The sequence below is a fragment of the Plectropomus leopardus genome, chromosome 13 (assembly GCF_008729295.1).
Source record: "Plectropomus leopardus isolate mb chromosome 13, YSFRI_Pleo_2.0, whole genome shotgun sequence".
NCBI classification, from domain to species: domain Eukaryota; kingdom Metazoa; phylum Chordata; class Actinopteri; order Perciformes; family Serranidae; genus Plectropomus; species Plectropomus leopardus.
In genome coordinates, this window is record NC_056475.1 from 17921784 (window position 1) to 17937106 (window position 15323).

The 15323-nt window shown below is 40.6% G+C and overlaps 1 protein-coding gene across 1 annotated transcript in view; it reads left to right on the forward strand.

Moving 5' to 3' along the window:
- The window catches only part of caln2 (calneuron 2), a 40318-nt gene that overhangs the window by 18542 nt on the left and 6453 nt on the right, over window positions 1-15323 (forward strand). Inside the window, exons 5-7 of the mRNA XM_042499456.1 lie at window positions 3343-3486; window positions 5489-5601; window positions 14186-14339. Of these exons, the coding sequence (XP_042355390.1) occupies window positions 3343-3486; window positions 5489-5601; window positions 14186-14339 (411 nt within the window). The remainder of the gene's footprint in view (window positions 1-3342; window positions 3487-5488; window positions 5602-14185; window positions 14340-15323) is intronic.

The window sequence follows — 15323 nt, forward strand, 5'->3', positions numbered from 1 at the left end:
TAGGACTGAGAGCATGAGAGTGTGTTTGTGACTGAGGCCGTTTGTTTGTGTTTATACATGTGGTCTATTGTACTTTGCTCGAATGAGCTTTGGTATGAAGTACTTTGTAGCATAAATCTTTTAATCCAATGTCCCTTGTGCGCATCTCAACTCAACCCAGTTCACTAAAACAGTTTCTTTGGTGCACTGAAAGCAGAGCTGGAACTGTGACTGAAATGCCTCACCATCATTAGACCGGTTGGCCTCTGTCTGGGTTTTGTTTGTCAAGGGCAGCAAGAAGGGTAAAATAGTTTGGACCTGTGTAGAGCAATTATATAAATAAATTTGGACTCTGAGACTCCAGACATCATGATGAGGCATTATCTAAGCCCTGTCAGCCACAGATCCAATGCAACCAATGGGATTGTTTGATGTGGACAAAATTCTGTGGTGTTTGCTGCCAGCATTTGAAAACTCCTAATCCTACTTCAGAGAGATGCTGAAGGTTCTTCTAGGATCATCTGTTAGTGTAGATAGAAAGCTAGTTAATCACCCCTGTGTTGGATCGCCGCGATCCTTTTCTCTGATTTTTTTTTTTTCTTGAGGCTTTTCATCAATCAAAGTGAGAACATGTACAGTCCTGGGGGGCTGAAATCGTAATGCACAGCGGCACACAGGCTCCGATGCATGCTCATACAAACACACACACAGGCATCGCACAGTAATACATCAAGGACCAGCTCATTCGAACCCTACTGAAAATGTACTCCTCACTGTTGAGCTGCATACAAATACAAGTCATTTTGTTTTGGGACGCTGCACGCTAGCCCACATTCCCAATCCGTTGCTTTTGATTCTCACTTTATTTAGTGCGAGAGAAAGGGGAGGCAGTGACTCGGAGCTCGAGTCTAGTTATCAGCCGTTGGGGATATTTACAGGCTTATATGGGGGCTGCGAGTGAACTTCGGCTCTCACGCAGCTGACAGAGCAAAGACAGTCATAGGAGGCAGATCTGAGACGGACTTATTACACAGAGGAAGGAAGGAGCAGCATGTCAGGACGAGAATATTAATGACACACAGCCTGAGAGAGACAGAGACAGAGATGAACTTCATGTAAAATTCATTGTTTAAGTTAGGAAAAGGATTAGTCTTGGCAAAATTGTGATTTAAATTCCGTCTCGCAGCAGGCTATCACTCTTCTCAATTGTGTTTTTCCTGTAAAGATCTGCACAAATGCTGAATGCCAGCTGAAATGACACCCTCTCCCACCCCTGAAATGTAGAGATCCACAGAAAAAATTGAGTGCTTTCTTGTAAAAAGATGTTGAATAAATACTTCTGTCCTGTCTCTCTGTTGTCTTAATAAAGTCAATACATTCGACCACCTCCACCCCCATCCCAAAGCTCCACCTCTGCTCAGATAGTGCCAACTGATTGACAGGTAATTAGCTGGAGATTGACCGGGGTATTTTGTGAGAAGGTCCTCGGAGGTTTGAGTAATTCTGCTGCACGAACAGATAGATGCCTTGTGAGCTGTGTTCGTTTACTGACAATTTCAAGTTAGGAGGAAGCCTTTTATGTGGGAGGAGAGAGTCGGAAATGCTCTTGGCACTGCTGGTGGAGATTGTGCTGTGCAGAGGGATTGGTACAGGCCCCTCGAGGTTTGTAAAATACAATAAGTATATAAAGATGTAAAAGAGACAGGAAAGAGAGAGAGAAAGGAGAGGGAGAAAGAGCGAGAAATCACCATCACCTTGATTTGCCTGAGAGAAAGGCTGCAACACTTCCAGTTAATAGGAAAGCCTGTTATCAGCATCAGGGAAGCACCCTTCTGCACCGTCTACAGACCTGCTAAAATCTGTTAATCATTAATTTCATCTCATGGATTAGTGCATCTCGCTGACACCATCTGATGTCTCTATGTTACATTGCGTAAGTCATTCAGCAATTTTTATGGTTACAACAAGTCCTCAAACCTAAACAGCTGGTGGGTCGTTTCTGACGTGGCGCCCCTTTCATCAGGCAACTCATTCACACTCTTCAACACTCTTCTGACATTTGGTCAGTGGCCCTACACATTCAATTGTGATGCTCTAGGTACCCCTCCAGCATCAGCTTTGGATCCTCTTTGACAGCGTGTCAATTTACACTCGTTACAAACATTTTGTCTTTGTTTTCACAGGAAATGTACACTCTTTAAATGCATACAGTCTCTTTTCGAAATAAACTTATAAAGTAGGTCAATGTATCCCCATACAACAGTTACATACAATGATATCCTCTGATTATGCACACACAATGGTTCACAGGAAATCCCCACAAATTACTTAATGCAAAGCTACATTTAGCTACGTAGCTAGTAGCTAACTGTGTCTGTGTGCTGCTTGGTGATAGGCCATATCATAATGCACGATATATATTGATATTTTAAAAAATCCACTAAACTACTGTAATTTTCTCAAATACAAAATTAATAAATGATCTACAGTTGAAAATGAAGTTTAATGAAATACTGTTATAATGTGAAAAAAAGTAAAGCATAAAGTTATATAAAGTACTGTTTAGTAAAGTTGATAAAGTATTGTTATAAATTAATAAATCAAAGCGCAAAGCGATATCAGATGATGTAAACGATGCAGCATAATATAAAACGGTAAATGTTTTTTATCATTAGACAACATATTTCATCATATCGCATAGCCCTAATTGCAAACAGTCACACAGCGTCATGGCCCAACAACCCTGTCCTTTACCATAAGAGGTGTTACATCACTATGACATCACGCAGTTTCTGTCTTCATGCAACCACAAGTACTCCTAGCCAATATGTAATTTGTATGTCAAGTGTATGAATTTGAACAAACAATGCTATTGTTTTGTTAACATCTGTATTGCAACAAGCAGTATAGACAAGGAAATGATAACGGCCTCTTTGAAATGCAATAAAGAATAAAGATGAACAGATTTTTTTTTAATCTACTGTGATGAGGCTCAACCTTTAGGACACATATTTAACTATAAAAATAGATTATAAAAGCAAAGAAGAGGTGAAAGATACTTTTAAAACACACACCACACCTGCCAACCTTCGCACAAACTAACCAGAAACCCACACATCATGCCCAAAAAGATAATTAAATCACACATTTAACTTCACATAGAAAATAAAGGGATCTACCACAACAAAACATTACATAATATGCTGTTGTTCTGTAGGGCTATTTTTGATTTTATTAAACACAAACAGGATGAAAACTGAACATAATGATCCATGTAACTTAAATGTCTGTTCCTGAAAGGAAGAGGAGAGGATGGCAGACAGACAGTGTTGTACAGTGATATGTTGTCCGTTTGTCGTGCAGAGATCCGTGAGGCATTTCGTGTTTTGGATCGTGATGGGAATGGTTTCATCTCCAAACAGGAGCTGGGCATGGCCATGCGCTCCCTGGGTTACATGCCCAGCGAAGTGGAGCTGGCCATCATCATGCAGAGACTGGACATGGATGGTGAGGCACTACATAAGGACACACACTTGGGTGCATGCATAGAGCACGCACGTAAACACACAGAGTGAACCTTTTCAGAAAAGGCTGTTTAACATAAAGCGCATGTGTGTAATCTTTGTTTACAGCTGTGCCTGTATCAAAATTTGAAGTGTACAAGAAGAATATTTTCCTTCCAAAGAAACAATCCCTCTGACAGTTTCTCTGAGTTGAATTTTAATGTGATGTAAATAGAAGGCACGGTAAATATATGATGCCAAACCTTAATGCCTACTTGCTTGAGGCAAAATGAGCTTTTGAGTTACAGCCCATGTTCCCGTAAAACTGTTTCTAAACCGCCTTAAGAGCAGCAGGTGGGCAATTGTCAAAAATAAATTCCCCTGGAGACAATAAACAGAGAACCTGTCTGCTTCTGCTCCTTAAACTCCAGCTTTCCTTGTAAATCCACAGAGGATTGCATTTAGTCCGAAGCAGTCCCTGAATCACAAACAAGCTAGTCAATCTTTCAACTACTTCTTATCTGCCTGTTCTTGATTCCACAGTTTGCAGTAAATATCAAAGGTCAAAGCTAAAAGCTTTTTGCTTTTGCCTCCCTGAGTAGTCTGACCATCTGAGAGCAGCACTGCCATTTGTTTCGAGTGGAGACAGAATCTCTCCTAAAATCCTCTACCTCTGACTTCTATCATCTCGATGTCTTCGCTAATAAAGCATTTAAAGCTGGAACAGGCACAATTAGTTTTGGGAATGTCAGTTATTATCAGGTGCTAGACAACCTGCATGGTCCTCAAGATGATTAATTTTATGCCGTTAAACCTCTTCTTCAATAATACTAATCCGATGATCTGTAGAATTATAATTATATTATAATTTTTATCCTACCCTCAGGTTTTAAGCAAAGTAGTCTTAAAATATAAGATTCTATTATGGTGATTTAAAGCTGCTGCTGCTTGAGAAACTGCACTAGGGTTTCAGAACAGAGAAGTAATGCTGTTTTATACTTATAATATACTGTATAACAAGGTAACACGTCATTTTACGGGTCATTTTCAAGACGTTTTCTGGAAAAAAATGTAATTTGACACTGATCGTAGCGGAAATTCCTTGAAAATACAGCTCCATTTAAACCCAAATATATATAATTGAAAACTTAATTATAGATACATGTTGAATGGCTTTTATTTGCATGTTCAGCTGGCCTGCTGTGCACTCACTAAAAGACTCCCTTTGTTAATTAATTAGAATTCATTCATCATGAGTACAAATTGAATATTGTCTCTATTTCCCCTGTAATTAGCACCAAATTACACAGTTCTTTCTAGGGAACTTCTTGGAAATTATTCAGAAATTACAGACCCATAAAATGGGAAGTTACCCTGCTGCCAATACTAACACAGCAGGACTGAGACTTGCGCTGACTACATCTACATCATCTTGTAGCGAATAATAAATACAACATTAGATAACGCTGCAGACTGATGGTAACATCAATATTGGCAATATGTAGTATAATAAGTTTATGCAGTAACTCAGTCATAAGACATGCTGTTGGGGAGATGTTCACTGAGTATTAATTCCACGGGACGCTGGCTGTTGATTGCTATCTCCAACAACACGCAGCAGTAGAATACGTAATGCAAACACTTGCAAGTTGTGTCCCTTGAATTTAAAATTGTGAAATGCTGCCTGAATTGTCGCTTCAGTGCAAGTACGAGCCCACAACTGCTCCCGCAAAGACTCACAAAGGCACGCACTTGCACAGGTGCACAAACCTTATTTGATAGGTGAATTAGTGCTGATGATGCATGGCTTTTTGTCACGGATGGGTGCACATCCATCTGTTGATCTATCTCAGGGCGCTTTTCTTTGTTTCGGCAAGCGAATAAACTTGAGCATAAAATGCATTATTTAGCGCCTGTCTGCCAGCCTTCCTGTCTGTGTATCTGATTTTCTATTGTACTGGTCTTTCTCCCTGCCTTTCTCTGCGTGTGTGTGTGTGTGCCTGCAGGGGACGGCCAGGTGGACTTTGAGGAGTTCATGACGATACTGGGGCCCAAACTGCTGTCATCCGACAACCGAGAAGGATTCCTGGGCAATACCATTGACAACATCTTCTGGCAGGTGAAAGACAAAACCTCCTCCTGCCGATGCTGGAGTCTCTTTCTCATCACTCACAGTCCTCATTGCTTATCAGTTACATCCTTTATGCCTCCGCTTACTAACTCTGCCTCACCTCTCGCTGTGTATTTCGGCAGTCAGAGCAAGTCTTGCATCCTTAAGCACAATCCTGGTTTCTGCAGGGACTGTGCACAGGCAAACATCTACTTAAAGTGCAAAAATACACACACACACACACACACACACACACACACAGACACACACACACACACACACACAGACACACACACAGGCCCCCCACCTGCTTCTTCTGTTCTCTGACAAAAACAGAGACTCCTTTTCTTTCGACTCGAGGGCCTTGAAGTAAAAAGAGACCTGCTGAGAATTAAGTGTGTTTGTGTTTGAGTATGTGTATGTTTTTGGGTTTGTGTGTGTGTGTGAGTTTATCATTCACATTGTTGCAGAGAGTATTACCATAATAAAGATCTCAGGGATGTACCCCTATATGAGGAAAACTGTGTGCTTGTACGCTTTTAAGTGTCCAAACATGGGCTCAGTGGTGATTAAGGCTGTAGCTCATCTACATGCTTTTGAACGGGCTTGCTTTGTTTTTGAAAATTGCTCCGGACAGAGAATTTGCTGCTCTCTGAGTGCTTTTTTTGCCTCTTAGGTAAGACATGCGACAGTAATGAAAAGTGCAGTTTTGAGTGTGTAGGGAGGGGATGTTGAGTGTGAGGACGGCTGGTTGAGCAGGGTGACAGCTCTCAGGAAGCTGTTCTCTGCTTTCCTTGAGTCAAATGAGAGGAGAAACATTTAGAGGGTGACTCACTGAAATGAGGAGGTGTGTGTGTTTCAGGTTACAAACACATACTGGGCCACATTTACATAGACGTTTTTTTACCCTAGATTTTATTGTGCAATCACTTCAGAAAATAACATTAAAAAAAAAAAAACTATCTATGCCATTCACACATCAGAGACTTCTGATTTTAACATAATTTCTTTCTAAATCGTGTGAAATGGAACACCTTTTATAAATGAGACACATTGCATCCATGAAGGAGGGATGAAGCAAGACGGACTACAGTGTGCCAGCCAACACGGCTGAAAGAGATGAGAGAATGGAGCGGCAAGCTGGACAATATGTGTGGAATGGGGAGGGTGGTGGTGGTGGTGCTGGGGAGGGGGGGATGCCCCACATAAAGATAACAGGAATGTAAAGGAAAACCACAAAGGAGGAAAGTGGGAGAAAATGAAAGAAGGGGTACGAGAGCTTGTGATTCATGAAGGTCGCAGACGGTGTTCGTCTCAGGGGTGATTTAAAATGTTCACCTCCCACAAAGAGAAAGAGAGACTAAAAGAAAACAGGAAGAAGGGGAAGGCAAAATGAGAGATGGAAGAGGAGAGAGCGAGCAAGGAATGAACGCATATAGGAAGAGAGGAGCAGGAGGAGGAAGACTAGGAGGAGGAGGGGGATGAAATGGTGGGAGGAAGTGTGTCTCTGGAGACAGTGAGAGCAGCGTTGTGTGTGCATGTTGTGTGTGTCTGTTTATATTTCACAGACCTCAGAGGGAGACGGGAAGAGAGGGAGAGTCATTGTGTTGAAAAGAGAAAGATGGAAGAGAAGGAGGCACATCATGGTGGGCCATAATGACTCAGTTCACCATGTTCAGATAATATCCTCCTTGCAGAGTGAAATGTATAATGATTGAGTTCTTCATGGAGATGAAGGAGTTGGCATGTTTTGTGTGTGATTACATTTTACCTCAGTGTGTGAATTTGCGTGTTTGTGTTGAATATATTTCGTGCGTCCACTGCTTGTTTGAGTCAGTGTGCCGTGAAAATATCTAAAAAGAAAAAAACCCTTTTCTGTTTCTCTGTTTACTTTCCACAGTAGCATGGTCCGGGTAAAAGCTCGGGGAGATTTAGATGCAAACTGTATCTGCTTTGAAAAACTCCTGACTCAAGTTACCCCTTTTCTGCTGACAGTCGGTAAATTAGATCTGAAAAGGGAAGCAACCAGTCTTCCATTGCAAATGAAGCTACAGTGCCTAAAGATGGAAAACAACAACTATTTCTTTAGCCAATATCATAACAATGTTTATAGTCTATAAGAACTATGTCTACGCCGAGAGCGTGCAGGAGAGAGGTCCGCAGAATCTTAAATCAGTGTACAGTAGCTGAAAAATGTTAGCAGTGTCTTTGGCAGATGCGCTTTGTCTTGAAGGGCAATACACATCAGCAGCAATTTTGGGGGGTTGCAGTGTTCCCATGGATGTGATGTGGGTCTTTTTCTGACTTTGCATTGTAAAATCTTAAAATTATTGGTAACTTTTAAATAATTAAAATTAGCTACACTAAAAAGCAAAGTTTTATGTTACAATAAATATTCAGACAAATTCTTGCTAACCTTAAGTAATAGATACTGGAACATGTTTTTTTTTCAGCAATTTTGTTTTTGTAAAATTGTTCTCAGATTTTATTCCATGTGGCATTAATTAATTCCTAAATCCAATTTGCCCTAAGCTGTGGGAATCCTGACTTGAAGCAATATGTAGACAGGAGAAAGTGGGGATTGAGCCAAACTTACACTAAATGCCCTCCATTCTACTACCTACTGCCACTGCAAGACCACCAAACCACCTACAGCCCTTTGAAAAACGTATTTAACGCACCCTAATATTCTTTTTTCGGGTTTGGGGTTTTGCTGGGTTTGATTTCTTACCTTTGCTAACTTTCTTCATTGTACACATGTTCATATACGAAGGTACAAACAGTTACATAGACAAGAGAAAAAAAAACAAAAAAGTAAGTTGAAACCAAACTACCGCTTTGCGTTTGTGTGCCTCCCCCAACCAGTCAAGCTGTATTTTACCTCCATGTCAATATTACTGATTCATATATAGCTATGACAGTTGACAACGCCTCAGATATAAACTTTACTGCACAGAAGATAAAAATTCTAGTCGGGCATTTTAACAAACCTTCATGTCAGCTTCATTTTTCAGGCCTGGAGGTTGATTGATCAAACACACACAGGAATAAAGCTAAGTATGTTCAGAAGTGAAGCAGGCTTAAATTTTCAACCAGAGAGGAGAGTGAAGCCATGCTGCAGTGCTTTTTAGCTCCACTCTTGATTTTTATGCAACCTAAGTTGCTGTTCAAATGAATAGTTTGATATTTTAGGACATAGGCTTGAAATGAACTGATACCACCATAACGTCTGCACGGTAAATACTGTGTAAAGATACAGGTGCTGCCACGTTGTGCTTTTGAAGCCAGAGTCTGAGCAGTAGACATGGTGTAAGCTCCACTGATTGCAAGTGCACTGATTGACAAACAGCTGTTAATCATGATATCAAACCCCTCTTTTTATAGCATCAAAGAACCAATTATAACCAAACTTATCAGAGAAATGAACACTTGAACAAACTTTAGGGTGATTTTAAAAAAAAACAGAGAATAATAGCAGAAACCATCTTTGGGAAAATGTATTTGGCATGTCCTTTGAGTTTTTAGTTTGGCCCATGTCACATGTGTTAACATGGAGGGGCCAGGGTTTATGACCTGTCCTGCAGCCAGCCACCGTGGGGTGATCAAGATGTTTAGGCTTCATTTTTGAGCTGTCATGAGCTTTTTTTTTTTAATATATAGAAATTGGTTTAGACTGTACATAGCTAGCCTGGCTCTGTTCAACAATAACACAACAGTCATTACAGTGATAACAAAACTTTTACTGCTCCCAGCCAAGCATTAGTTCTGTTTCCACTCTTAATGCTAAGCTAAGCTAACTGGTCTCTTAGCTCCAGCTTTATTTTATAACAGACAGACATGAGAGTGCTATTGATCTTTTCAAAAAAAAAAAAAAAAAACATTTCCAAAACATCGTCAACTACTTTTTGGGATTAATGGTCAAAAAACAACAACATTGACTGATGGTAGGAGATGGGCTGTCAGTGATCGTCTCCGGCTATCAAAGTAGCATTTTTTGTACGGCTCACCATTCACCCTGACCTTCTCCCCAAGACGTGTTGCTGTAATATGCAGTAACATCACTCTGTTTCCACCTTTGTGAAGAAGACAGAACAGTCATTATTTGTACGACTGGAAGGGGCCACTTGTCAGAGAAACCTAAACCAACATAAGTTATTTTGAGCAGTCATTTATTTTGGGTAATGGCAGTCTCCAGGCAGCCAATGATGACCAATTTCCACTGTGTGAAAATCAAATGGCAGACTCTTTGAACTTGTGAACATCCAGTCTGCACTTATTTGTGTCAAAAGTCATGTGACAAGTGTTAGGTTAAAGTTGTATCAGGTTACGCAGATTTCTTTTTCTTACATTAAGTTATGGGTTTTTTTGGTCGACCACCTGTCAGAAATATTGTCAATGGAAACAGAGACTGAAACAAGGATGAAGGTGGCAGAATTAAATAGCCAGCCAGTGAAAGGCTTATCACTGCCGTCTGCATCTGTTGAGACAGTCTGCAGTGTTCATACTGATGACCGGTGATGCCAATTGTAAAGGTTTTTTTTTTAGTTTTTTAAAAAATGTTACATAATGGCTGCCATTTGGTGAATTGTTTCATCCAAAGCGCAGTAGTGCAATTATTTTAGCTCTGGTGTCTAAAAACTGACTGGGACTGGGCCTCTTCACTCTCAGTGCCTCGACTGTGGAACATTTTGCTTCAGATTGCATTTCATCACATTCAATTGTGACTGATTCTGTTTCTGTGGACCTAATTCATCTATTATTCATTTGTGGTTGGCTGTAGCCTCTGCTTGTTAAAAATAACTTATCGTACCTGCAATTTTATACAAAGATGTCTCCTCTATGCAGTGTTGTAGTCAAAACCACCTAAACTGAGACCAAGTCTTGACCAAAACTTGTTGAGACCAAGTCAAGACTAAGACCAGACCAGTGTGAGTCCCACAGTATGAGACACACTTCAGATAAAATATGTAGCATACAAATCTTGGAGACTCCTCACATTTATCTGAAAGATCCACATTCCAGTAAAAACATCCTCATTGGTTTACCTGTTGTTTCCCGTACTGTTAACATATATGTGTGTATGTCAAAGTGTACCGTTAACAAAGTCTTGATATGCAGAGGTGAATATTTTCCTTTGTTTTCTGTGAGCAAAAAACTCCAAAAAGCTAAAAATCAATGTAACCTTCTTATTCAGCACCCTGTTTTTGGCACAGACTATTAAGTGTTATCGCCGTAGTTGTGGTCTTGACCGGTCTTTGAATAAAATTAGAGTCCTCTTTATCTGAGGCTGAGGCAACAAGGTATAAATGTGGTCGAGTCAGAGTCTGAGACCTTTAAAAAATGTTCTTGAAACTGGTCTCAAAGCCAAAACTGATCTCACATACTACAACAATCCTCTGTATGTGCATATATTTTGTACAGACATTATAGGGTATTTGTTTTTCTTTTGGTTCAAGCTCTGTAGTACAAAGTGAGACGGAAACGTCACTGGAACTTGAGGGTGCCACCATAGCCCGAACAGCAATGCTGCGAGATATAAAAATAAGACAGTACAGAATAAAAGAAACAGTGCTTTCAGGTTGTCACTTTGGCTGACTTTTTAGAGAAGGGTCAGAGGACAAAGCAGGTGGACGACTGACGAAAAAAAGCTTGTTGTGTACGAGGACAGGCAGGATTAGACGGGAGGGACGGTGTGTAAGCACCTGTTCTTCTGATTGATGTGTCCTGGCTCCTTCAGTATGTCACCGGTCACTGCTCGCGATCCCCTGCTGTTTTCCTGTCACACGCACACTCACAGGCACAGAAATACACACATCACATATTTGAGTTAGTTCAGTGAAAGATGAAATGCTCAGACAGGCAAACTCTCGAGTCTCTGCATCCCCTGTTCATCATTGTGTGTGTGTGTCCTTCAGAGACCGGGCAGCAAGAGAAATCACTCTGTTGGATGGTAACAGGTAGCGGCTCCACTGTGGCTTTCCCCCCATCGGACAGACAGACAGGAACATTGCACATACTCCGTGCTCCTGCTCTGAGCTGTCATGTTGTCTGTCCTGCGGCTGCAGTCCAAAGAGTTGTTCCCTCCATTTTCCAGCATCCATTCAACCTAGAGACAGCTTTGGCAAGGAGGAGAGCAGAGATCAGGCAGCTCAGGCCCTCCAACTGCGGCTGCCGCTCCCTATTTTTCTGCCCTGGAGTGCCACATGAGTTTGCATGAGTCAGAGCAGTTAAACCTCCAATCTGTGTTTGTGTTTGGCCATATACGTATATCTGAATCACATATGGAATCTCCTGATGTAGATAAAAATCATTATCATACAAAATTTAGGCCTGTTTTGAATATTAGTGCGAGATTAATATGTTGTAATAAGCAGCAGTTTCTAACTTTTAAATTCTGGAGGTGGAAAGACGCTTTTGTTTAAATTTAGTTTTTTTTTCCATTTACTGTGGCTAAGGTGCAAACAATTTCTGATGGTGTTATTGTCAGTGTTGTTTGCTGTGTCATAGAGACTCTGTCTTAATCTTCTCCTGTCACTTTTACTTGTTTGCTATTCAAAAAGCCTCAGAATGAAACCAAACCCTTTCAAAAGAAAAAGAAAAAGGTCATTTTGGTTTGATTTAAGTTTGCCAAATTGAGAACAATATTGATTCTGCACTCTTTTGGGTTGGGTTAGTGTCTGTACTTGAAAAGGGGGAGCACTCAAAGATAGAAAACTAGAGAGAGAGTGCGATTTAATGAGCATGTTTTTCTGTGTATAAGTGAAATGATTCTTCTATTTACTGCAGTGTCCCAGGTCTGCTATTAATGTGTGTGTGTGTGTGTGTGTGTCGGCCTACTTGAGTGCGTGCATCCACAGGCATGTTTCCATAATTACAGTGTAAATCAACTGAAAAAGCAGTATGAATAGTTAGATTGGAATCAATACACATTTGCAGTGTTTTATGGCTACACATCACTGCACACACAAGCAGACATGCAAGACGCAAAACAAATAAGAAATGACTCAATATTCCAGAGCTAATGCATGTGCGCTTGTGTGTATGTGTGTTTCTTATCGTGTGTGTATGCCTGCTGAGAGATGATATCATATGCATTAATTTATTAGTTATGTTCCACTGATTGTGTTGTGATTTGAAACTGCAGAGAACATCAGTAAATAGAGCTCAGTAAAATATTTTTTTTTCAATAGAAGTGCAAAAACAATATCTGAGTTTCATTACCAGTGCCAAATTATATCATACCAAAACATTTTTCAATACTTTACTGTGAGAAATGTCTAAACAGAACCGTTTTCAAATGTTAAGTGTAATCTCGACACAAACATTTTTAAAGCTCAGTAAAATAAATGTCAAAATTATGCTTGAAGTCAGTGGGAAACACACTTATTTGCTTTCTTGCTAAGAGTTAGATGTAAGCATCGATACCACTCTCATATCTATTGGTTATGAAGTTACAGCCAGGACACAGTTAGCTTAGCATAAAGACTGGAGGCAGCCTGGCTCTTCCAAGAAAACATTTAGCCGACCAATAAACTTGAAATCTGACCAGGCATTTTGGTCAGAGCCAATATCGTGGTTCAATACCCATTCTTACTGCATTTTCTAATGTCTCATGAGCTACCTTTCCTTTAGTAAACAATATCTGCTCTTTTCCTTCAGGTGGTTGAGCATGCCAGATGCTGTTCTTAGTGTTTAGCGAGCATGGCAATAAAAGATGAGCAGTATTACCGCTCCCTTGTTGAAATAAGCATCTCCTAATCACCATCACAACTCTTTTATGTCTCTAGCTACCATAATTGTCTGCCAGTTCTGTTTTCTCCATCTGTGTCTCCCACTTCTTCCTTGGTCTCATTTTTCTCTGACCTCCCCATGCTTTCCTATTTTCTCTCCCTCTCCTTCTCACTCAATACATACCCCCTATTTTCTTCCTCTTTGCTTCGCCTGCCTCAGTATGTCCATCTGTTGTGCTAAACCAAGCGACTGATTGTATTTGCGGCTGTCAGTGAGGTAAATAATCTGGATGTAGATGCTAGTGGGTTTGAGGATGGTGTGTGCGTCTTGCAGGGGGGATCTGCTGGGAGGGCAGGAAGGACGTGATGTTATGGAAAGGCAGATGGAGACTAGGACAGAGTCTAGGATTCAGGCTTCGAGTCAGTGATTGTCTAGAGTCCATTTATCATTTTAAACACAAACATGCACACACAACTGAGAATACAAACACCTACAAGGACATAAATGTGCCGCGATTTCCATTGTAATTGATACATCCATTAAACCAATTGAGCTTGCCTGCATTTATCCTCCTTTATCAATACACACACGCAGGTTTGCATACTGATTCAGGCACCCAAAAATAGCACCGATGATGCATAGGCAAGCATGATGCCATTACATTATAACCGACTCCTTTCCTACTTACATACAGCACCTGTAAATTGCACATTCAGGCAGTAAAATGCAATTTCATATGTGCCATAATTCCGTGCATCTTGTACATTTCTCACCTCATTTTAATCTTCTATATTTATCTGCCCTCATAAAGCCTGTTTGTGGATGACTGTGTCTCTGCATTGATCGTCTTGTGCCCCTGCAGTTTGACATGCAGCAGCTGTCTCTGGATGAGCTGAAGCAGGTGCTGTTCCACGCCTTTCGGGACCACCTGACAATGAAGGACATAGAGAACATCATCATCACCGAGGAGGAGAGCCTCAATGAAACCTCAGGGAACTGCCCTGAGTATGAGGGAGGTGAGGAGGCTGTTCTCGTGGAAACTTTGCTGTTATAAATACCTCTGCTTGTGAAAAGTTCTTTGATAATGCAATTTATGTGATATTTTACACGTTAAAGGTCCAGCATGTAGGATTTATGGGCAGCTGTCAGAGGAAATTGTATATAATATTCAAAACTATGCTTTTTATTAGTTACTGCAAATAAGAATGATTGTGTATTTGTTACCTTAGAATGAGCCGTGTATATCTACATATGGTGCGGGTCCTCTCCATAGATGTATTATAGGAAGTCTGGATACAGCTATAGGGGCAGGGCCCTGTTCATTCCTACGAGAGCTGCTCATTGGAGCGTGGAGCAGAAAAATCTCTTTTTCTGGTTGTAGAATTGTGTAAAATACTTGGATCTACTGGCTTATAGAGCATACGTACTAGAGACTCACGGCAGCCAAAACGTGGCCCAAGTGGGTTACTTCACTGGCAGAGTGACTGACATCAGGAGTAGCACCTAACTAGCTTGAACGGCGGTCTAAAAAATCTAAACTTGCGGCTCTTTTACACTTTCCAAATGTTATCGAACTGGATGACTAAATTATTGTTTTTCTCTTACACACACGGCGTTTCTCTTCACACCTCACTGCTAGATGCCACTTAATCCTACTGGACCTTTAGTTTGACAGTGAGCCACATAAAAATATCCACAACCAAAAAATTCTCCAAAAAACTAACTTTATGGTTGATCAGACTGTTTTTGGATCGTTTGACATTTTGGGGAAAAAAAAGTATTAATATTTTTGATGAGAGTTAGATAAGAAGATCAATACCACTCTCATACCTGGAGCGAGAGCCAAGAGCTTAGCTTAGCATAAATACTGGAAGCAGGACTAAAGTAGCTTGTTTCCAGGCTTCTCTAGTTTGGTAAGCATTTCTAACTGGTCTGTCTTTATGCTTGATGACAGCTGTTTTCTGCTGTTTAAGTAACGACACCTACCAATTAGAGCTGAT